General features: G+C 43.5%; 1 protein-coding gene across 3 annotated transcripts in view; it reads left to right on the top strand.

Annotated features, from left to right (window-relative positions):
• The window catches only part of GPSM3 (G protein signaling modulator 3), a 62,115-nt gene extending 37,039 nt beyond the window's left edge, over window positions 1-25,076 (top strand). For 2 of the 3 annotated variants that reach the window (XM_040323035.1, XM_040323034.1), the window contains exons 2-5: window positions 2,123-2,369; window positions 5,183-5,306; window positions 19,084-19,385; window positions 24,362-25,076. In XM_040323035.1, the coding sequence (XP_040178969.1) occupies window positions 2,286-2,369; window positions 5,183-5,306; window positions 19,084-19,385; window positions 24,362-24,508 (657 nt within the window). In that variant the 5' untranslated portion in view covers window positions 2,123-2,285 and the 3' untranslated portion in view covers window positions 24,509-25,076. Of the gene's footprint in view, window positions 1-47; window positions 186-2,122; window positions 2,370-5,182; window positions 5,307-19,083; window positions 19,386-24,361 lie in introns of those variants that run through there. The other variant, XM_040323036.1, reaches the window with a different exon arrangement.
• Window positions 25,077-25,219: the final 143 nt, after the last annotated feature.

Here is a 25,219-nt window from a genome sequence, read left to right as displayed (position 1 = left end):
GATTTGGCAACGAGGTTGTCGGTTTCTTTCAATCGGAATGCCGACTCAGATCCTGTTCCTGTACAACTTCTGCGTGGGGTTGGCACATCGCTGCGAATCATTGTAGAGCAGCCACCTGCCAGCTGCGCTTGTGTTACACGGAAGTGTCTGCATCTGTAGAAGAGGAAGAGATCCAACATGACAGGGTAAGTAGAATCTTCATGAACGTTCGCTTACCGCTCTGCTATCTATAACCTTAAGACCTCATTCACACCTGTGTGTTCCGCCATCGAACGCACTTCAAACACGAATCTCGCTTGTGGCGCCATTATTACCCAAACGTGGCTAGCAGTCGCATGCCAAAACGCAATGGTTAAAAAACACGCGAGGCTCACCGATTGAAAAAAGACGCACGAGCTTCTTTGGTGCTTTTGTCGCACATATAGCAACCCATTCAGGTAAGTAGGCTTTCCTGTGCTGTCACCTGACAAACACGCCAAAAAGCTGCAAAAAAATGCACATTAGCGCAATGCACTGATGTGAATGGGGCCTACAGAGGATTTTTTTTTACAGTACGGCAATTAATTTGTTGCTCCTTCGGGAGTGGAGTCACATATACACTTTAACAACCAGCTATAAACAGGTAAAAAAAAAACGCAAAACGCAAATCGCGGCACTTGCGTTTTGGATGCACGTCTATTGAATTCTATTGCATGCAAAACGCTGCTTTTTGCATGAAAAAAAGTCCCCAACCCTTTCCAAAAACGCAGAGGCACAAAAAAGCATTGATGTGAACATGTTCCATAGGAAACCATGTTAAAAAATTTCCCTGCATTTCTGCAAAATGCATTAAAAAGAGCATTAGTGTGAAAGGAGCCTTACAGACAGAAGAACAGGAAGTGAGGATTTCTCAGAAGAAATAAGGACATTTAAAAGCAAAATGGAAGGATGAGGTAAGTGAAGGAGGACTGCACTAAGGTAAATAAAATAAATAAAATAAAATAAAATCCTAATTTGTCTTGGAAAAAATGCGTTATAATCCACCTGGATGAGTAGTTGTGATGATATGTACAGTTTTACTAACATGTGTCAAAATTGCAAAATTGTGCTTAGGCATTTAGGGCCAGATTCACAGAATAAGTACGCCGAAGTATCTACTGATACTCCGGCGTACTTTCAAATTTGCCGCGTCGTATCTTTATTTGTAATTCACAAACAAAGATACGACGGCATTTGGCTTCGTACTCCTTCGGATCTTAGGATGCAATACTTCTGCGACCGCTGGGTGGAGTTTGCGTCGTTTTCCGTGTCCGGTATGCAAATTAGCTGTTTACGGCGATCCACGAAGGTACGCGCGTTCGTCGCATTCTCTTACGTCGCCGCTAGTCGGCTTTTCGCGTCGCAAAGTTACGGCTGCTATTTAGGTGGTGTAACAATAGACAGCCCATGTTAAAGTATGGCCGTCGTTCCCGCATCAAATTTCAATTTTTTTTTTTTTGCGTAAGACGTCCGGGAATACGAAAGGACGTAACACACGTCGCCGTTCAAAAAATACGTCGGGCGCTGTAATTTCACGCAAAGCGCGGCGGGAAATTTCCTAACGGAGCATGCGCAGACCGTTCGGCGCGGGAACGCGCCTAATTTAAATGGTACACGCCCCATTTGAATTAGGCGGGCTTGCGCCGGACGGCTTTGCGCTACGCCACCGCAAGTTTACACGCAAGTGCTTTGTGAATCAAGCACTTACGACGAAAACTTGCGGCGAAGTAACGTAAAGGGGATACGTTACGCCGCCGTAATTGTTCGTGAATCTGGCCCTTAGATTTGGCTTGTGTTGCTTATATTATTATTATTATTATTATTATTATTATTATTATTTTTTTGCTATTTTTTTTCATAAAGGTGAAGTTACCCTTTAAGCTTGTCAGCATCTCTGAATCCCCCCAGGAGGGGGACATATAGTGACAATTGCCTTGTTATAATGAGAGAGATAAGGGGAGGACCCAATCAGCTCTGTTACTACACAACGGCGCAGTTTTAATTTAGCGCGGCGTACCTCTCCAATATTTACATTGGACTAATGCAAAGATCCGGGTTCAGAGTCCGTGTACACAATGTAATCCTGTGACTTCTCCTTCTACAGATAGTCTGAGTGAGGAGGACCGGACAGACCGAGGAGCACCGGACAGACCGAAGAGCACCGGACAGACCGAGGAGGACCGGACAGACCGAGGGGCACCGCCATCCTTCTACGGGACAGTCCAATCTATGTGGGTGAGAAGAGAATAAGAACCTGGGAGCGGATCATGAGCACTTCCGGGGACACCGAAGACCCCAAATCAGCCGGGATGGACCCGGCACAACACAGAGAGGGCGACTCCCACTCCGAGGTGAGCACAGGAGGCTGTATGGAACTTTCCAGCCTTTATTTGCCATAAGAGTCCCATGGTGCTAAAGCTTAGGCTGGGCATGTGCCATTCACTTCCTTACAAATCTAAATCCCAACAAATGTTCCAGTATTTGGAGATTCCAAGATATACAAATTTCAGAATCACTATAGTAACGAGTTTCATTCATTCATTCATAGCCGACATTTGAATTTTCAGAAGACGGCTACTCTATTCTAATTTGTTCAACTTTTTTATTCTTTTCTATTATATTTTTTATTTTATTTTCTATTCTATTCCTTTTCTATTCTATTGTTTTATTTTCGATTCTATTTTATTCCATTCTGTTTTATTCTATTCCATTCCTTTATTTTTTTTATTCTATTATATCCATTCTAATCTATCTTAGTCATTTTTTCTATTCTATTATTTTATTTTCTAATCTATTCTTTTCTATTTTATGCCTTTATTTTCTATTCTGTTTTATTCTATTCTATTATTTTCTATTCTATTTTATTCCATTCCTTTATTTTGTTATTCTGTTTTATTCTATTATATCCATTCTATTCTATCTTGTTGTCTTTTCTATTCTATTCTTTTCTATTCTATGCCTTTTTTTTAGATTCTATTCCTTTATTTTCTATTTTTTATTTTGTTCTATATTATTATTTTATTTTCTAGTCTATTCTATTCCATTATTTTCTATTCTGTTTTATTCTATTCTATTATTTGATTTTATATTCTATTTTATTCTGTTTTGTTTATTCTATTCCATTCCTTTATATTTTTTATTCTGGTTTATTCTATTATATCCATTCTATTCTATCTTATTTGTCTTTTCAATTCTATTCTTTTATTTTCTATTCTTTTCTATTCTATGGGGCAGATCCACAAAGCGAGTACGCCGGCGTATCTACTGATACGCCGGCGTACTTTAAAATTTCCCGCGTCGTATCTTTGTTTTGAATCCTCAAAACAAGATACAACGGCATCTGGGTTAGATCCGACAGGCGTACCTCTTCGTACGCCTTCGGATCTAAGATGCAATTCTTCGGCGTCCGCTGGGTGGCGTTCCCGTCGCAATCCGCGTTGAGTATGCAAATTAGCTATTTCCGACGATCCACGAACGTACGAGCGGCCGTCGCATTCTTTTACGTCGTCTCTAGTCGGCTTTTTCCGGCGTATAGTTAAAGGTGGCTCTCAAATGCCGGGAGGGCGTTTATTGACGTCCTCGACTCCTCCGCCACTGGGGTGCCAATGCGTGTGCCTGGCGGCCGCAATGTCCGCCAGGCACCCGCGATCGGCAGTGACAGAGCCAGGGATGTGGATCTCTGTGTGTAAACACAGAGATCCACGTCCTGTCAGGGAGAGAGGAGACCGATGCTGTGTCCCTTGTACATAGGGACACAGATCGGTCACCTCCCCCAGTCAGTCCCCTCCCCCCACAGTTAGAATCACTCCCAGGATACACATTTAACCCCTTCCTTGCCCCCTAGTGTTAACACCTTGCCTGCCAGTCACATTTATACAGTAATCCATGCATTTTTATAGCACTGTTCGCTGTATAAATGTGAATGGTCCCAAAAATGTGTCAAAAGTGTCCGATGTGTCCAGTCCCAATAAAAATCGCAGATCGCCACCATTACTAGTAAAAAAAAAAAATGTCATAATTCTGTCCCCTATTTTGTAGACGCTATAACTTTTGCGCAAACCAATCACTATACGCTTATTGCGATTTTTTTTTTTATATACCAAAAATATGTAGAAAAATATATCAGCCTAAACAACATATCGGCCTAAACTGAGAAAAAAAATAGTTTAAAAAAAAAATTGGGATATTTATTACAGCAAAATGTAAAAATATATATTTTTTCAAAATTGTCGCTCTTTTTTTGTTTATAGCGCAAAAAATAAAAACCGCAGGTGATCAAATACCACCAAAAGAAAGCTCTATTTGCAGGAAAAAAAGGACGTCAATTTTGTTTGGGAGCCACGTCGCACGACCGCGCAATTGTCGGTTAAAGCGACGCAGTGCCGAAAGCTGAAATTTTGCCAAGTGGTTAAAAAGAGGGTTTACTTCCTCTTTAAGGCTGATTGGATGAGTGAAGAGCTCGGGTGAATTATGTCGCGTACACACGGTCGGAATTTCTGACAACAAACGTTCGATGTGAGCTTTTGGTCGGATATTCCGACCGTGTGTAGGCTCCATCGGACATTTGTTGTCGGAATTTCCGACAACAAATGTATGAGCTGGTTCGCAATTTTTCCGACAACAAAAGTTCTTGTCGGAAATTCCGATTGTCCGTAGCCAATTCCGACGCCCAAAAATCCTACGCATGCTCGGAATCGATTCGACGCATGCTCGGAATCATTGAACTTCATTTTTCTCGGCTCGTCGTAGTGTTGTACGCCGGAATTTCCGACAACATTTGTGTGACCGATGTGATGTTGGAAATTCCGATCGTGTAGGCGGCATTATGTTCATCCATGTCCAATAAGAAGGCTGACTCAGCAGTTCAAAAAACTGCGGCTCTGAATTGTGGAACATAATATGATGAGTGAGGGAACCACAAGACAAACTCCGCCTCTTGTCACTTCTCCCTTGCTACAGGCGTATCAATATAAGGGCCACAATCCACTTCCGATCACTTCTTCAAACCAGATTTATTACAGCAAGTGGCAGGGACGCTCTATTACGGACCTCTGATTTTATTATTATTTATTATTATTATTTTTATTGTTATTTTTATTGTTAAATTTATTGTTAAATTTATTGTTATTTTTATGGTTAAATAATTTTTTTGTGTCCCGGGCAGGAAATATCTCCTCCAGATTCTCCACTTCCTGAGGAGCTCGAAAGTGTCTTCTTGGACAATATTGTTGGAGACAAGCCGAGAGCCTGGAGGTCGGCGCCGCCATCCCCGTCCTGTGAGCGGAGAGGTAATGTGTTCCCATTTATAATGATGGAGATATCCATTGCTGAACCTACCCTGGACCAGTGGGAAGTCCCCTGTGAATGGGGATGGGTAGAGGACAAATCTAAAAAGGGAATTTTCATATCAAAACTGTTAACTCTTAGCTTTGAAAACTCCCTTCTATTGCTCTCAGCCTCTTTCAAATCTCTGAATTTCTTTTTTTTTGTTTTGTTTGCTTCTGGAGTGGAACCTCGGATTACGAGCATAATCCATTCCAGGAGAATACTTGTAATCCAAAGTACTCACAAATCAAAGCGAGTTTCCCCATTGAAGTCAATGGAAACAAAAAAATGTTGTTCCGCATTGACTTCAATGGCATGCAATACCGCACATGGCCAGAGGTGGGGGGGGCGCCAGAGAGCCTCGGAAAGAGACGGAAAGGCCTGAGGACACCTCAGCTAACCTTGGAAAGGCTCGGAAACAGAGTACTGCCGCGTCTTTCCGTGTCTCTCCAAGCATTTCCAAGCATTTCCGAACGGCGCCGCCACCTCAGGCCAGACGCGGTACTCCACACAGGGTAGTGGACTAACCTGGACCGGTGGGAAGTCCCCTGTGAGTGGGGTAGGGGATGGGTAGAGGACATATCTGAGAAGGGGCTTTTCATATCAAAACTGTTAACTCTTAACTCAGAAAAGTCCCTTCTATTGCCCCCAGCCTCTTTCAAATCTCCAAATTTCTTCTTTTTTTGCTGCTGTGATGTGTCTTCATGTTAGAAGATGACTACAGTGGAACCTCGAATTACGAGCATAATCCGTTCCAGGAGAATACTTGCAATCCAAAGTACTCGCAAATCAAAGCGAGTTTCCCCATTGAAGTCAATAGAAACAAAAAAATGTTGTTCCGCATTGACTTCAATGGCATGCAATACCGCATGTGGCCAGAGGTGACGGGGGCGCCAGAGAGCCTCGGAAACAGACAGAAAAGACCTGAGGACACCTCAGCTGACCTCGGCAAACCTTGGAAAGGCTCGGAAACGGAGTACTTCCGTGTCTTTCCGTGTCTCTCCAAGCATTTCCGAACGGCGCCGCCACCTCAGGCCAGACGCGGTACTCCACACAGGGTAGTGGACTACCCTGGACTGGTGGGAAGTCCCTTGTGAGTGGGGTAGGGGATGGGTAGAGGACATATCTGAGAAGGGGCTTTTCATATCAAAACTGTTAACTCTTAACTCAGAAAAGTCCCTTCTATTGCCCCCAGCCTCTTTCAAATCTCCAAATTTCTTCTTTTTTTTTTTTTTTGCTGTGATGTGTCTTCATGTTAGAAGATGACTACAGTGGAACCTCGGATTACGAGCATAATCCGTTCCAGGAGAATACTTGTAATCCAAAGTACTCGCATATCAAAGCGAGTTTCCCCATTGAAGTCAATAGAAACGAAAATAATTTGTTCTGCATGGACTTCAATGGCATGCAATACCACATGTGGCCAGAGGAGAGCCTCGGAAATGGGCGGAAAGGCCCGAGGACACTTCGGCTGACCTCAGCAAGGCTCGGAAACTGAGTATTTCTGTGTCTTTCCGAGCATTTCCGAACGGCTGCGGTCGGCGCCGTTCAGCTCTGGCTCCCCCACTTCAGGCCAAACGCGGTACTGCACACCGCTCTGGCCTAAATCCTGCTCATTTTGCGAGACAACACTCCCAAACCCAGTTAGGATTTTTTTAAATACAGTGCCCGTATTGCTCAACGCTTGTTAACCGCTTTACTCGCAATCCGAGGTTCTACTGTACTTCATTCTCCATGGTCCCACTCTATGTAGGAATGCAGCCGCCCTCTCTTGTTCACTCCAGAGATGGACTATGAACTATGGGATGTGTAGTGTGCATAGAGCAGTCAGTGCACATGATCTCAACTAACATACATAGGTAGATTCACGTAGGGGCGCCTAACTTTAGGGCGGCCTAGCCTAGTCTTTTTTTGGCTACACCGCCGTAAATTAGTTAGGCTAGTAGTGATTCTTAAACCACTTACCTGCTAATTTTCGGCGGCGTAGCCTAAAACGAGCGGGCGTAACCGCGCCTATTTCAAATGACTTGGAGGGGGGCGTTTTGTATGGAAATGAGGCTTGACCTAACGTTTTTTGACGTCTGTGTGGGCACAGAGGGCTATAAAAACCTGAGGAAGAGATAAAGAATATTAATAATATTTATTAGAGATAAAGGGCCAGATTCACCAAAGAGATACTCCGGCGTTTCTCCTGATACGCCGTCGTATCTCTGTTTCTATCTATGCGACTGATTCATAGAACCAGTTACGCATAGATATCCCTAAGATCCGACAGGTGTAATTGTTTTACACTGTCGGATCTTAGGATGCAGTACCGCGGCCGCCGCTGGGGGGAGTTTGCGTCGTAAACCAGCGTCGGGTATGCAAATTAGCAGTTACGGAGATTCCCGACGGATTTTCGCGTTCGCTACGTCGCCGCTAGTCTAGTTTCCCGTCGCAAAGTTAGTCGTCGTTTTTGATGCCCTAACTTTAGTCAGCAAACGTATTGCTGTCTAAAGTATGGCCGTCGTTCCCGCGTCGAAATTTAAAATTTAACGTCGTTTGCGTAACACGTCCGGGAATACGGAAGTACGCTACGCATGTCGCCGTTCGAAAAAATGACGTCACGGCGCGCAAAGCATGATGGGAATTTCGAAACGGAGCATGCGCGGTAGGTCCGGCGCGAGAGCGCGCCTAATTTAAATGGCACACGCCCATTTAAATTACCCCGCCTTACACCGGAGGCTGCCAGCGTAGGTTTTCATTGCAAGTGCTCTGTGAATCAGGCACTTGCGATGAAAACTTGCGGCGGTGTAACGTATCTACGATCCGTTACGCCGCCGCACTTCTACGTGAATCTGGCCCAAAGAGATTAATAATAATAATAATAAAAATAATAATAATAATATTTATTAGAGGCAAAGAGATTAATAATAATAATAATAATAATAATAATAATATTTATTAGAGAATAATAATAATATTTATTAACGATAAAGAGATTAATAATAGTAATAATAATAATATTAATAATAATAATATTTATTAGAGGTAAAGAGATTAATATTAATAACAATAATAATATTTATTAGAGATCAAGAGATTAATAATAAAAATATTTATTAGAGATAAAGAGATTAATAATAATAATAATAATAATAATAATAATAATATTAATAATATTTATTAGAGGCAAAGAGATTAACCTCTTTACCACCGAGGACGTCCCTGGGACGTCCTCCACTTTGTGCGGTGATATCTGAATGATGGGTGCAGCTACAGGCATCATTCAGATATCGCCGTCTTCAGCCGCCGATTCTGTGCACCATAAGAACGATCAAAGCGGCGGTTCTGTCGCTTGATCGTTCTTATAGGCAGCGGGAGGGGACCTCCCGCCGCCATCCGGTGCTTCTCCGGGCTCTCCCGTGCCATCAGGGGCCCGGAGAGCGAATCGGCCCGCGCTCGCTGCAGAACCATAGAGATGACTGGTGACCAGACGGTCACAGTCATCTCTTTGACCGTCGGAGGACCGGGCGCGACGTTATGACGTCACGCCCGGTACCTGGAAGTAAACAAAGCCGCAATCGCGGCTGTCGGCATGTGATCAGTGATTTCTTTTTCACCGATTTCATGCTTGTAAGCCTGGAGTAGAGATGTGGGGTCTTATTGACCATCTCTCCATAAAGAGGACCTGTCACAATATATTCCTATTACAAGGTATGTTTACATTCCTTGTAGTAGGAATAAATGTGATCAAAAAAATTTTTTTTTTTAAAAAGTGTAAAAAAAAAAAAAAAAAAGTAAAATAAAACTAAAATGAAAACATTTTTTTTTTTCAAAACGCCCCTGTCCCCGTTATCTCGCGCAGAAGCGAACACACATGCAGGTCCCGCCCACATATGTAAACGCCGTTCAAACCCCACGTGTGAGGTATTGTTGCATGTGTTAGAGTGTGTGCAACAATTCTAGCACTAGACCTACTCTGAAACTTTCAAATAGTGACCTGTAAAAAATGTTAAAGCGTCACCTATGGAGATTAAGTACCGAAGTTTGGCGCCATTCAATGAGTGTGCGCAATTTTAAAGCGTGACATGTTAGGTATCTATTTACTCAGTGTAACATAATCTTTCACATTATACCAAAAAATTTTGCTAACTTTACTGTTTTGTTATTTTTTAATTCATGAAACCGTTTTTTTTCCCAAAAAAAGGCGTTTGAAAAATTATTGCGCAAATACCATGCGAGAAAAAGATGCATTTTATTCCCTAGGGTGTCTGCTAAAAAAAAAAATATAATGTTTGGGGGTTCGGATTAATTTTCTAGCAAAAAAATTGTGATTTTTACATGGAGGAGAGAAGTGCCAAAATAGGCCCGGTGGTAAAGTGGTTAATAATAATAATATGTATTAGAGGTAAAGAGATTAATAATAATAATAAATTAGAGGTAAAGAGATTATTAACAATAATATATATTAGAGGTAAAGAGATTAATAATAATAATAATAATAATATTTATTAGAGATAAAGAGATTAATAATAATATTTATTAGAGGTAAAGAGATTAATAAAAAATAATAATAATAATAATAATAATAATAATAATAATGTTTATTAGAGATAAAGAGAATAATAATAATAATATTTATTAGAGGTAAAGAGATTAATAATAATAATAATAATATATATTAGAGATGCAGAGATTCATAATAATAATATTTATTAGAGGTAAAGAGATTAATAGTAATAATAATAATAATAATAATAATAATAATAATAATAATATTAATAATAATATTTATTAGAGGTAAAGAGATTACTAATAATAATAACAATAATATTTATTAGAGGTAAAAAGATTAATAATTATAATATTTATTAAAAATAAAGAGATTAATATTCATAATATTTATTAGCGGTAAAGAAATTAATAATAATATTTATTAGAGGTAAAGAGATGAATAATAATAATAATAATATTTATTAGAGATAAAGCGATTAATAATAATAATATTTATTAGAGGTAAAGTGATTAATAATAATAATAATAATAATAATAATATTTATTAGAGGTAAAGGGATTAATAATAATAATATTTCTTAGAGATAAAGGGCCAGATTCACAGAAGAAATACGCCGGAGTATCTACTGATACTCCGGCGTATTTTCAAATTTGCTGCGTCGTATTTTAATTTGTGTTTCACAAACAAGATACGACGGCTTTTGGCTAAGATCCGACAGGCTTACGGCTTCGTACGCCTTCGGATCTTAGGCTGCAATAATTCGGCCGCCGCTGGGTGGAGTTCGCATCGTTTTCCAGCGTCGGGTATGCAAATTAGCTTTTACGGCGATCCACGAAGCTACTCGCGTGCGTTACGCCGTTTTTTGCCGTCGCAAAGTTAAGCCTGCTTTTTCATGGCTTAACTTTACACCAGCCATGTTAAAGTATGGCCGTCGTTCCCGCGTCGAATCTTTAATTTTTTTTTCGGCGTAAGTACGTTACGCACGTCGCCATTCACAAACACGTCGGGGCGCCGTAATTTCGCGCAAAGCAAGTCGGGAAATTTACTAACGGAGCATGCGCAGAACGTTCGGCGCGGGAGCGCACCTAATTTAAATGGTACACGCCCCATTTGAATTAGGCGGGCTTGTGCTGGACGGCTGTACGTTACTCCGCCGCAAGTTTGTACTCAAGTGCTTTGTGAACCAAGCACTTACGAGGAAAACTTGCGGCGGTGTAACGTAAAGACGATACGTTACGCCGCCGCATTTGTACCTGAATCTGGCCCAAAGAGATTATTAATAATAATAATATTTATTAGAGATAAGGGGCCAGATTCACATAGAATTGAGGCGGCGTAACGTATCGTAGATATGTTACACTGCCGCAAGTTTTCATCGCAAGTGCCTGATTCACCAAGCACTTGCGATGAAAACTACGCCCGCGGCCTCCGGCGCAAGGCGGGCCAATTCAAATGGGCGTGTGCCATTTAAATTAGGTGCGCTCCTGCGGCGGACCGACTGCGCATGCTCCGTTTCGCAATTCCCGTCGTGCTTTGCGCGCCGTGCCGTCATTTTTTCGAACGGCGACGCGCGTAGTGTAATTCCGTATTCCCGGATGGCTTACGCAAACAACGTTATTTTTTAAATTTCGACACGGGAACGACAGCCATACTTTAACATGGGCTGTGTAAAGTTAAGGCACCCAAAACGACTAACTTTGCGATGGGAAACTAGACTAGCGGCGACGTAGCGAACGCGAAAAACCGTTGTGGATCGCCCTAACTGCTAATTTGCATACCCGACGCTGGTTTACGACGCAAACTCCCCCCAGCGGCGGCTGCGGGAATTGGATCCTAAGATCCGACAGTGTAAAACAATTACACCTGTCGGATCTTAGGGATATCTATGCGTAACTGATTCTATGAATCAGCCGCATAGATAGAAACAGAGATACGACGGCGTATCTCTTTTGTGAATCTGGCCCAAAGAGATTAATAATAATAATATTTATTAGAGGTAAAAATATTTTTTATTTATTTTCTATAAGAAGATTTATTAGGTTTTCAATAAACAATACAGTAGATAGCTCAGCATGTGTATAATTTTATAACAATAAAGTCAAATAGACTCAGGCAGCGCTTATACATGTAGTTCTTCACATAACACGTGGAATCTATTCAATACATGTCCATTAATAGAAATGTGAACCTAGGGTAAGAAAAGCAAAACTGTCAGTCTACACTAAATGTAGGCTATGGACACCTGTCCGGGTTTTGAATCCTGTGTCTGGGTTTCAGTCCACCTGAAACCCAGACACATTATTCAGACCAGGCTGTGGCTCCCCAAGTAACCAAGATAGTCATACACAAATCTGTTGCCCTCCCGGAGCTGCAGGCAGCTGCCTTAGGGACAGGTTTGACTGTAGGGTGGGGTGATAATGTCAGCAAGAGCAAATTGGCCCCACCCACTGTTTGCCAAGGCGCGCTCTGTACGCTACATAACTGCTCTCCTTGGGGCATCCAAATGTATCTAAGGGCTTTTCTAATCCTGTAATGTGTACTGCAAAAAAATAAAAATAAACTCCCTGTGCTGCAAAAGTGTTCGGGTTTGGCTTAAAGGCAAGGTGGCAACCCTATATGGTCACCACTAAAGGTAGGTCCTCTAGCATGGACTTCTTTTGTGGCTCTTAGCATGCGATCACATGACATCTCAACCATAGAGGAAGAGCTGGGGGACTTGCCTCTGCCCAATGCTGTAAGTGTGGGTCTGGACAGGCGGCTGGCAGATGCCCACTGACTGCGGGTGCTGATCACATTGAGGTCTCAATGTCTCTGCCCAAGGCTGCCAACCCAACATGTCTTATTAATAATGACCCTCTGCCTCCCGACCCTCCTCTGATTCATATTCCATGTAACTAGCTTGGCTGTATCTAATACACAGATACATTTCCATGTAATGTCAACATATCATATGACCTCAGGAATAAACCCGTATTGTATATTATTACTTCCTCTTTCCCTCCATGTGTTAGCCTTATCTGTGATTTATATCCTTCTTTTGAAGAAGCAATAAAATAATTATCAAGGAACAAACACAATTAAAAACAACAGATGACCCAGGTGATGGATCGGCTCTGTAAATGATAGGCATGAGCAAACACATTCTGAGCAACGCGTTTCGCTTCATTTCCTGGTGAGTTTCACAGGAGATAGGCAGCTGGTGAGAAACTATATGGTCTGGTCTGATTCCTCCAGCTGTTGCAGATTGGCAGTTGATGGCGGCGGTTGATAGCGTCCAGCTTTTGAACCACTTCTCTACTTTGGGTGTTTTTCAGATTTGGTGTTTACAAGACTAAAACAGTTTTTTTTGCTAGAAAATTACTTAAAACCCACAAACATTATATATTTATTTTTTTCTAACACCCTAGAGAATAAAATGGCGATCATTGCAATACTTTTTGTCACACCATATTTGCGCAGCGGTCCTACAAGCGCACTTTTTTTGGAAAAAAATCACTTTTTTGAATTAAAAAATAAGACAGCAATAAATTTGGCCCAATTTTTTTATATATTGTAAAAGATAATGTTACGCCGAGTAAGATGGTACCCAACATGTCACGCTTACAAATTGCGCCCGCTCGTGGCATGGCGTCAAACTTTTACCCTTTAAAATCTCGATAGGCGACGTTTAAAAAATTCTATAGGTTGCATTTTTTGAGCTACAGAGTAGGTCTAGAGCTAGAATTATTGCTCTCGCTCTAACGATCGCGGCGATACCTCACTTGTGTCGTTTGAACACCGTTTTCATATGCGGGCGCTACTCGCGTTTGCGTTCGCTTCTGCGCATGAGCTCGTCGGGACGGGGCGCTTTAAAAAAATTTTTTTTTCTTATTTATTTTTATTTATTTTATTATTTTTTACACTGGGAAAAAAAAAAAAAAATTATCACTTTTATTCCTATTACAAGGAATGTAAACATCCCTTGTAATAGAAAAAAGCATGACAGGTCCTCTTAAATATGAGATCTGGGGTCAAAAAGACCTCACATCTCATATTTAGACTAAAATGCAAAAAAAAAAATAATAATTTGGAAATGTCATTTTTTCAAAAGACAAAAAAAAAAATTGTCTCTTTAACAGGCTGGGCGGGACTGACGTTTTGACGTCACTTCCGCCCAGCAGAGCTATGGGGACGGGTGAAGGAGATTTTTCCTTCAGTCTCGTCCCCAGTCACCAGACGAACGGTCCCGATCGCCTCCGCCGCTACCGACGGCTACGGTAAGCGGCGGAAGGCGCGGGAGAGCGGCGGGAGGGCGGGGCCCTCTCCCGCCGCCGATAACGGCGATCTCGCTGCGAATCCGCCGCAGAGACCGTCGTTATCGTTAACAGAACCGCTGACACTAAAGATTGATACCTCGGTTGTGGCAGCAGCTGCTGCCGTTACCGAGATATCAATCTTTAAAGTTAGGCCGTATAAAGACGTACGGCGGTTTAGAAGTGGTTAAGATGCAAATACTGAATTACTATCATGCGTTTTTATGACTGCCAATTATATATGAATGGTTTTACTACATGTATGGATTCTATAAACATGAATTGTTTACTTCTTGTTGATGTCGATTGTTCAATAAAAACTCAATATTAATAACTTGTTATATGTTATGCTGTAGGATATATTATATATTATATACCGTATATACTCGAGTATAAGGCGAGTTTTTCATCATTTTTTTTGTGCTGAAAATGCCCCCCTCGGCTTATACTCGAGTCATCCTTTTGCGCCTGATCTACCGGACTTTGGGGACCCGGTACCAACCAAACTTGGCACACATGTAGCTCCACTCTTACTCTACAAGTGTGCAAAGTTTGTTGTCCGGGGGAACTATGGCCGGGGAGCACCAATTTTTCAAATTCGGGTACCCCTTCCATAGACTCCCATGTTAAACGGTAATTTCTCTAGGGATTTTGGGGACCCGGTACTGGCCGGTCGTAGGTCTCCTGGACCCCAAACTTGGCACACATGTAGCCCCATTTCTCCTCTAAACGTGTGTAAAGTTTGTTGTCTGGGGGACCTACGGCTGGAGAGCACCGATTTTTCAAATCTGGGCACCCCGTCCATAGACTCTCATGTTAAACGTCAGTCTAGTCATGGACACAGTGAGGCACGGGCACAGTGAGGCACAGTGAGGTATGCAGATGGACACCCTAGGCTTATACTCGAGTCAATACGTTTTCACATTTTTTTGTGGTAAAATATGGTGCCTCGGCTTATATTCGAGTCGGCTTATACTCGAGTATATACGGTATATGTTATGTACAGTATATACTTATGAATCATTAATGTGTCTAGTTACCTACGACTTTGCACACACCTCATTTAAAGTCCCAACTTTCTCTCTCCTCCACGGAAACTAAGGGGCGTTTCTGATTTTAGCACAGCTGCAGGGTTAGCCGATTCCATTTATACTCATCCATTTATAGTGGGCCGGATTCAAAGAGATTTGCGCATTTATTACGGAGGCGCAGGGCAACGATTTTGCCCTGCGCCCCCGCAATTTTTTTGTGCTGCCCTCGATTCACGGAGCATAAGCTCCGTAAATTGCATGGGCACGCCGGCAAAGTGCCCGGCGCAAGAGCACGCAATTGAAATGATCCCGTAGGGGGCGGGAATCATTTAAATTAGGCGCGTTCCCGCGCCGAGCGTAGAGCGCATGCTCCGTCGGGAAAGTTTCCCGACGTGCATTGCGGCAAATGACGTCGCAAGGACGTCATTTGCTTCAAAGTGAACGTGAATGGCGTCCAGCGCCATTCACGATTCACTTACGCAAACTACGTAAAATTTAAATTTCGCGACGCGGGGACGACAGGTATACGTAACAGGGGCAGCCTTGCGCGAAAACCGACGTACGTAACTGAGGTAAATTGCGTACGCAGGGCTCGCGCAACGTTGTGAATCGGTGTTAGTATGCAATTTGCATACTATACACTGAGCACAACGGGAACGCCACCTAGCGGCCATCGCAAGAATGCAGCCTAAGATATGCGGGCATAAGAGCCTTATGCCGCGCAGATCTTAGGCTGCAGTCGGCGTAACGAGGTTCCTGAATCAGGAGCACTCGTTACGCCGGGGCAAGTAAGCAATTGCGCTGTGTAACCTATGGTTACACAGGCGCAATTGCTTCTTGAATCAACCCCACTGTGTTTTTAACATACGCCCAGTGTGCCAGGACCAGGGGGTAGGAAAGGGGATTGGTCAGAGGGCGGCCACCCCAGGCATTGTGGTATCGTGTGAGCTGGGGGTGCCGTGTGGAGAATTTCTGCCGATACAGGCTGACAGGAGTAGTGACAGCAGCATCACTACTCCTGTCAGCTTAGTGCAGGAAATCACAAGCGGAATCAGGAGAGCAAAAGAGAGCTGGGAGGAGGAGGAGTGGCTGTGCTCTCTCTCTCTCAACCCTCCAGCTCCTCCTCCTGCAATGCTCCTGCATCAGGACTGAAATGGTGCAGGGTTTCCTTAACTGCCCCATCTCCTCTCAGCAAAAAATCAATGGGGCAGGCAGTGGTGGTGCGTCCATAGTGGGCGCAGGAGTGCATGAAGCTATGTATTGTTGCCGCTGCCGCCCACTATTCAGGTGTCCGGCCCCCCTGTTGAGCGCCGGCCATCTGAATAACAGCGGTGGGCGTGTTTTGGAAGTGCCTGATTAGAGCCAGAGGCCTGTGGGCTCTAATCGGCTTCCAAATGGTCAAACAGCGGGCACATGGCTGTGTGTTCTCTGTTTAAACCATGCTGTGTTGGGGAATGGCTTCCCTAGCACTGACCCGCCTCTCAGCCAATCAGGTGCACCGGGTCTGGTTACTGGTCACCTGATTGGCTGAAGCGACATCGAGGACGGGAGAAGACATCGAGGGAGCATGGAGGAGGACGGCGCTGAAAAGAGAAAGGTAAGTGCTGGGCTGGGGACAAACTGGCGGCATTTGGGGACAAACTGGCGGCATTTGGGGACACACTGGCAGCGTTTGATGGGCACAGTGGCGGCAATTGATGTTTTTTTTTTTTTTCGCTTTGTTTGCACCCCCCCAAAAATTTGGAGCACCAGCCACCACTGGGGGCAGGTAAGGAAACCTGGGGGCCAAAGATTTCGGCTGGTAGGGGGATTTCCGCAGGGGGCGGGGAAATTTGTACTGGGAGGAGGGGGAATTCGTGTTTGGGAACAATTTAGGCATATACTGTATGCTTAAGGGTTTAGTTAGCATGCAGGTAATGCTTGATTTATTTATTTTTTGGCTGGGGGGGGGGGGGGGTGGTCATTTTTACTGACATCTCCTGCAAACTGTGCACAAAGAACCTTTTTATACAATAAGGCCCTGGTGTCACAGTATAATGCCGCGTACACACAATCGGAATTTCCGACAAGAAAAGTTTGTATGTGAGCTTTTGGTCAGAAATTCCGACTGTCTGTATGCAATTCCGACGCGCAAAAAAACATGCATGCTCGGAATCAAGTCGACGCATGCTCGAAAGCATTGAACTTCATTTTTCTTGGCTCGTCGTAGTGTTGTATGTCACCGCGTTCTTGACGGTCAGAATTTTGTGTGACCGTGTGTATGCAAGACAAGTTTGGGCCAACATTCCATCAGAAAAAAATCCACGGTTTTGTTTTTGGAAATTCCGATTGTGTGCATTAGACTTATTTTATATGTGCCGATAGAGGGAGCTTTTTACTGTATATTAGTGGCACTGCTACGCCATCTTGTGGTGCATTTAGTTTACTGCATCCTGATTCTGCAACATCACAAAGTACACTGTTAGGTAGATTCACACACAATGGTGTAAACTTGCGGCGGCGTAGCTTAGTGTGTTTAGGCTACGCCGCCGTAAGTTAACAACAAAAACCTGGGGAATGCCCAGGGAAAAACCAAGCCTACTTACCGACCAGCTTGCAGAAAACCAATTAACCTGTCTACAGTATGCGTTAAAAACAGGGGTTCAGTCCGCACGCATTTGCAAACGCATGCGTGAGCCACAGAGCCGCGCCAAGGCACCCTGTAATATCTGTGGTCCTAACACTAAACAATGAGCGTCCCCACAATGGAGATACATGCATTTTAATGGATAGACAGGGGCAGGTGAACTGAAGGGAAGCCACCCCTCCTTTAAAGGTACAAGAGCACACCAAGCACCCAGCATATAGCACAATGGCTGCAAAGGTGTTGGTGCGCTGCTGGACCAATACAAGCACCACAGGTGAAGCATAAACATGTCCACTGCCCCCGTCTATAGCTGGCCATAACAGTAAGTAGCATTGGAAGGCTAAAGCAGATAACGCCGCCGTAAGTTAGCTAGGCAAGTACATGATTCACAATGTACTTACCTGCTAAGTTACGGCGGCGTAGCCTAAATCGGCGGGCGTAAGGGCGCCTAATTCAAATGTGTTTGGGGGGGGCGTGTTTTATGTTAATAGTGCTTGACCTTAAGTTTTTTACGTTTTTTCCAAACTGCGCATGCGCCGGGCGCCTACATTTCCCAGTGTGCATTGCGGCTAAGTACGCCGCACGGGCCTATTGATTTCGACGTGGACGTAAACGACGTAAATCCCGATTCACGGACGACTTACGCAAACGATGTAAAAAATTCGAATTTTGACGCTGGAACGGCGGCCATACTTGACATTACTATTCCATTAGGGCTAGGCTCTAACTTTAGGCGGCCTATCTCTAACGTAAACTGCGTAAAAGTACTGCGCCGGCCGGGCGTACGTTCGTGAATCGGCGTATCTCCTCATTTACATATTCTACGCCGACCGCAATGGAAGCACCACCTAGCGGCCATCCAAAATATTGCAATCTAAGATAGGACGGCGCAAGCCGTCGTATCTTAGATATGTTTAAGCGTATCTTTGTTTGAGCATACGCTTAAACATAAGTCGGCGTAGATTCTGAGTTAGGTCGGCTTATCTACTGATAAGCCGGCCTAACTCTTTCTGAATCTACCTATGTGAGTTCAGAGCAAAATGAGAATCTCAAATCCCAAAAAAAGGGTGAGCTTGGAGCGCAAGGCACTCCTGTATTTATTATGAAGGGTGTGTGTAACAGACTATTCAGGAGATGCACATTTCAGATAAAAGATGATTGAGGAGATGATCCTTCTTGCTGAAATAAACACACAATAGATATGTAGATGCCTGAAATCTGTAGTTCAGTATAATATTTCTGTGAATAGGTACTTCAGTATTGCTATAACTGCTATACTTCTTTTTCCCTCAGGTCTTTCAGCCTCAATGCTCTCTCTACACACTGAAGAATTTTTTGATCTCCTCTCGACTGCACAGACCAGGCGTCTAGATGAACAAAGAGCCTTCCTGCCTGAACTGGTTCTCAAACCAAAGCGCCACTTTTCAGTGCCCAACTACCGCCAGTTTTCTCTTCCCTCTGATGAAAGAGGGATCGTTACAGAACTGCAGAGGAGGAGAGGAGGATCCTGGGCAGGGCGGAGTCGGAGGAAAAAACCTCCTACCATAAAAATACCCGCCCAGGAGGAGCTTTACACCACTATCCTAGGGCACCAGGTGAGAGCAGACATGTGCAAAGTACTGTTTTTTATTAACAATCATTAATTTTTTGCTATTGCTGTCTCATTGAGAAGATTTCTCTTCCCATCCTGTCCCTGAGACACATGACATCTCTCCAAAGGAGGGGAAATCTCATCTTAGACAGCTGGTAATGGAATTGGTTTTCCTATTATTTCCTGTTCTGGCTGCAATGGTTACCAGGACAAATAGAGAGGATGAATCTCCTTGATGTTTTAACCTTTTCTCTTTTACAAGGTAATTTCAAATCCAGCAGGTACTTACTGATTGTAGGACATATCACATAGATATAAAGTTAATATGTGATAGTGTGCTAAAATCAACCTTTTATTAACCACTTAAGACCCGGACCTTTAGGCAGCTAAAGGACCCGGACAGTTTTTGCGATTCGGCACTGCGTCGCTTTAACTGACAATTGCGCGGTCATGCGACGTGGCTCCCAAACAAAATTGGCGTCCTTTTTCCCCCACAAATAGAGCTTTCTTTTGGTGGTACTTGATCACCTCTGTGGTCTTTATTTTTTGCGCTATAAACAAAAATAGAGGGACAATTTTGAAAAAAATGCAATATTTTTTACTTTTTTCTATAATAAATATCCCTAAAAATATATAAAACATTATTTTTTTTCCTCAGTTTAGGCCGATACGTATTCTTCTACCTATTTTTGGTAAAAAAAAATTGGTTTGCGCAAAATTTATAGCGTTTACAAAAAAGGGGATAGTTTTATTGCATTTTTATTATTTATTTTTTTACTACTAATGCCAGCGATCAGCAATTTTTTTCGTGACTGCGACATTATGGCGGACACTTCGCACAATTTTGACACATTTTTGGGACCATTGTCATTTTCACAGCAAAAAATGCATTCAAAATGCATTGTTTACTGTGAAAATGACAATTGCAGTTTGGGAGGTAACCACAAGGGGGCGCTGATGGGGTTATGTATGACCTCATTTGTGTTTCTAACTGTAGGGGGGTGTGGCTGTAGGTGTGACGTCATCGATTGTGGTTCCCTATAAAAGGAAACACACGATCGATGACAGTGCCACAGTGAAGAACGGGGAAGCTGTGTTTACACACAGCTCTCCTCGTTCTTCAGCTCCGGGGACCGATCGCGGGACTCCAGCGGTGATCAGGTCCGCGAGTCCCGGACCGGGTCGCGTGCACGCGCGCGACCCCACGGCTGGGCTTAAAGAGCCACGTACATGTACGTGGATGTGCCCAGCCGCGCCATTCTGCCGACGTATATTGGCGTGAATGGGTCCTTAAGTGGTTAAAATCACAAAAAAAGTGATAAAAACCAACTAATAACACATAAATAGTGCAACTAATAAATGTGCAAATTCCGTGAAAAATATATTAAATCGTCCACAGACTGGTAGAATGGGCTTGCCTGATGTAAAGTGATCACTGGCAATGTCCCTGCTATTTGGATCAATCCTATCCAGAGTCCAATTTGTAACAGACTTCAGTTGTTTTCACATATGTTCTTCTGTGTAGCGTGGCTCTCAAACGAAACCTAAGAAGTAAAACATAGCGCAATATGCTAGTACTGATCACTGGGGCTGGGGTGTAAAAGAATATGACTCACATTCAGTCAAATAACCAGCGCGTTGTGTATAATCAGATACACTGTAGCGAGCTCCTCACTCTGCATCCCCTATGTTAGGACAAAATGGTAACGTCACTTGGCTCCTCCCCGACGCGTTGCGTCACTCGTCAAAAAGTAGCACATTCAGGGTTTATTTACTAAAGGCACATCCACTTTGCAATAGAAGTGCACTACCAGTGCATTCGGAAGTGCACTTGGAAGTGCAGTCACTGTGGATCTGAGGGAGACATGCAAGGAAAAAAAAATAGCATTTTTGTTTGTACATGATTAGATGATAGAAATCAGCAGAGCTTCCCCTCTTTTCAGATCTTCCTCTGAGATCTACAGCGACTGCACTTGCAAGCTTGGCTTTTGGTAAATCAACCCCATTTTGTTGTAAGCTCCATACAGGAGTATCTCCAACTCCACCGTAGAAACTGCTCCCAGATCTACTGCCTACAGGAACTACCAGCCCACCTGGCTGCTCTGAAGATGTCTCAGGGAAAAGGATAGGCAGGGTTAAGCATAACACTTTCCTCCTAAAAGGCTTGCTACATGTAATGCCCCATACACACGATCGGAATTTTCGATGGAAAAAGTCAGTTTAGATGGAGAAAATGTTCTCTTTTACGCCGATGGAATTCCGATGAGAGTTTGGACGGGCAAAAGCCTAATCGTGTGTACGGGGCATGACAGTCTCTGCCCTTGGTGTCTGTTGTACTTACACTGTCCTCCTTTTCTACCTGCTGCTCTTTAGGAAAGATGCCATTCAAACCGCACTACTGCCAGGATCTTCCCAAACCAGCCTGAGCCCAGCCTAGAGGCAGAGCCCCCCCCCCCCAGACTCAGAGGGTCCCCTCCTAGTCCACCGACAGTCTCCTCGGCACTCCATCTGGGGATTGGCCAAATCCCCTCAAATATGCAGATGAGCCCTCCTGGCTTCTGCCCACTAACTTCCAGAAGTTTCTCCAAACTTCCAGATCCAGGGGGAGGTACCAGAGGCCTGCATCTGAAAGTCATCCAGCCTGACCTGCAGTAATCCTGTCCCAGTTCCCGACTCACAAACTAACCATGAGTCATAACATAAATTTGCCTGCACAAAGCTAGTACAGTGCAGCACAGTAGAGGGTGCTACACCCACATACAAAGAACACAGACTACCTTATTCACAGATCTTTGGGGATGCCAAAAGTCACCAAACTTAGGGAAAATGTGAAATTGTAGCTACATGTACCTTTATTTGCAAAGTATTCACTACAAAATGTTACAAAATATTCTCTACGTGTTGGCCACCTCTTTCTACACACAGTCTTCTCCCCCACCCATAGCGAACACGTTCCAAGATATCTGTTGTTATGCAAGTATATAAATTAGGGCTGTGGAAATTAACGATTAATTCCTTGATTAATCGTTAATTTCTTTGATCGATCAAAATAATTTTGATCAGGACGATCCGCGGATTGAGCTCCGCGGTCTCGCCCAGAGGAAAGGATGCGACTTCGGCCTAGCTACGGAGCCGCGGCCATCTTGGTACACCCAGCGGCGGCCTAGTAGCGGCGCAAGCAGGGAGATGTGGACATTACAGTATGGGGCGAGATGTGGACATTACGGGGGAGATGTGGATATTACTGGGGAGATGTGGACATTACTGGGGAGATGTGGACATTACAGTATGGGGCGAGATGTGGACATTACGGGGGAGATGTGGATATTACTGGGGAGATGTGGACATTACGGGGGAGATGTGGACATTACAGTATGGGGCGAGATGTGGACATTACGGGGGAGATGTGGATATTACTGGGGAGATGTGGACATTACGGGGGAGATGTGGATATTACAGTATGGGGGGAGATGTGGATATTACAGTGGGGGGAGATGTGGACATTAGGGGGGGAGATGTGGATATTACAGTATGGGGGGAGATGTGGACATTACTGGCGAGATGTGGATATTACAGTATGGGGGGAGATTTAGATATTACAGTACGGGGGGAGATGTGGATATTACAGTGGGGGGAGATGTGGATATTACAGTATGGGGGGAGATATGGACATTACGGGGGGAGATGTGGATATTACAGTATGGGGGGAGAGTTTAACCACTTAAGGACCGGACGAATATGCTGCTAAATGACCCAAGGGGTTTTTACAATTCGGTACTGCGTCGCTTTAACAGACAATTGCGCGGTCGTGCGACGTGGCTCCCAAACAAAATTGGCGTCCTTTTTTCCCTACAAATAGAGCTTTCTTTTGGTGGTATTTGATCACCTCTGCGTTTTTTTTTTTTTGCGCTATAAACAAAAATAGAGCGACAATTTTGAAAAAAATGCAATATTTTTTACTTTTTGCTATAATAAATATCCCCCAAAAATATATAAAAAAACTATTTTTTTCCTCAGTTTAGGCCGATGCGTATTCTTCTACCTATTTTTGGTAAAAAAAATCGCAATAAGCGTTTATCGATTGATTTGCGCAGAATTTATAGCGTTTACAAAATAGGGTATAGTTTTATTGCATTTTTCTAATTTTTTTTTTTTTACTACTTATGGCGGCGATCAGCGATTTTTTTTCGTGACTGCGACATTATAGCGGACACTTCGGACAATTTTGACACATTTTTGGGACCATTGTAATTTTCACAGCAAAAAATGCATTTAAATTGCATTGTTTATTGTGGAAATGACAGTTGCAGTTTGGGAGTTAACCACAAGGGGGCGCTGAAGGAGTTTCATTTCACCTAGTGTGTGTTTACAACTGTAGGGGGGTGTGGCTGTAGGTCTGACGTCATCGATTGTGTCTCCCTATAAAAGGGATCACACGATCGATGCAGCCGCCACAGTGAAGAACGGGGAAGCCGTGTTTACACACAGCTCTCCCCGTTCTTCAGCTCCGGGGACCGATCGCCGCACTCCAGCGGCGATCGGGTCCACGGGACCCGCGGTCCCGTTCACGGAGCTTCGGACCGGGTCGCGGGAGCGCGCCCGCGACCCATGGCTGGGTACTAGTACAGGACGTACCTGTACGTACATGTGCCCAGCCGAGCCATTCTGCCGACGTATGCAGGAGGCGGTCCTTAAGTGGTTAATAACAAAAATTTTAAAAACCGTGCGTTATGATTAATCAAAATTAGTCGATTAACCGATTAAAAAAAAATCGGTTAATCGAACACGAAAATTTTAATCAGTAACAGCCCTAATATAAATATCTAACATTTAGTATAAAATACAAAATGAATTAGTACATTTTTTGTATGCAGACTTTTGGGACACCTTGTAGTTTTTCATTGAGACAACAAGTATCAGAAAACAATGCACCCTCCGTGTAACTTTTTATTTTTCTAATCTATACTTTTTTCCTTTCAGTCTCAGCGATTGAACGACCAGCGCAGTTCTCCCCCGATCCCCCAGGCCGCAGCCGATCTGTTTGATATCTTATTCCGCGTTCAGGGAAGTCGCATGGATGAACAAAGAGTGGAGCTGCCAGCAACTCTAAAGGGAGCTTGTGCTTAGGAAGAGGGAGATTTCTGGTCCGGCTGTACTTATACCATTTGCAATCTGTGAAATTGTCACTGTAGAAACCGGCCCAAATGGATCCGCCATTGATCTCCAGAGAGCGGACAATACAAAGTGGAGGTCAGTGGCAAGAAAACCAGATGTCATTTCAGAAGAACACAAATTGGATATGAGATAATAACCATTTGGGGGGCCACCTTGGAATTTGGGGAGCAGAAGACACTTCCTAGACTTTAGTTCTTAAAACAATTTCTAATGATGAACACTGTGGGTAGTGCAGTGTGCTTTTCTTTTTTTAAATGTAGCTCTACCTATTTTGCCAGTCACTGGATGTTCAAATATTACTCTACCACTGGATATCATACAATGGATGAAGAATAAAGGGGTGGGTACAGCAGACAGTGAAGTCTATGGGGAGACGTGAAGGGCCCACTAGTATTTGGGGAGGGGAATGCTGTAGCCCCAAGTGAGCAGCTGTCTGGTCCGTTTGGGTCATCTAGAGTTGATATAAGTAAAATTCAGTATATAAAACCAGGTGAAAAAAATATATTATTCATTAACTATGCTCTGGTGAACTTCCTATTTATTCCTGTCATTTACTCTTACATCAAGACAATGGGCCAAATTCAGAGACATGAGCGGATCTTTGTGCGGGCGTAGCGTATCTTATTTACGCTACGCCGCCGCAACTTAGAGAGGCAAGTGCAG

Source organism: Rana temporaria, chromosome 9 (assembly GCF_905171775.1).
Source record: "Rana temporaria chromosome 9, aRanTem1.1, whole genome shotgun sequence".
Classification (NCBI taxonomy): Eukaryota; Metazoa; Chordata; class Amphibia; order Anura; family Ranidae; genus Rana; species Rana temporaria.
This window is presented reverse-complemented; position numbering and strand designations above follow the sequence as displayed.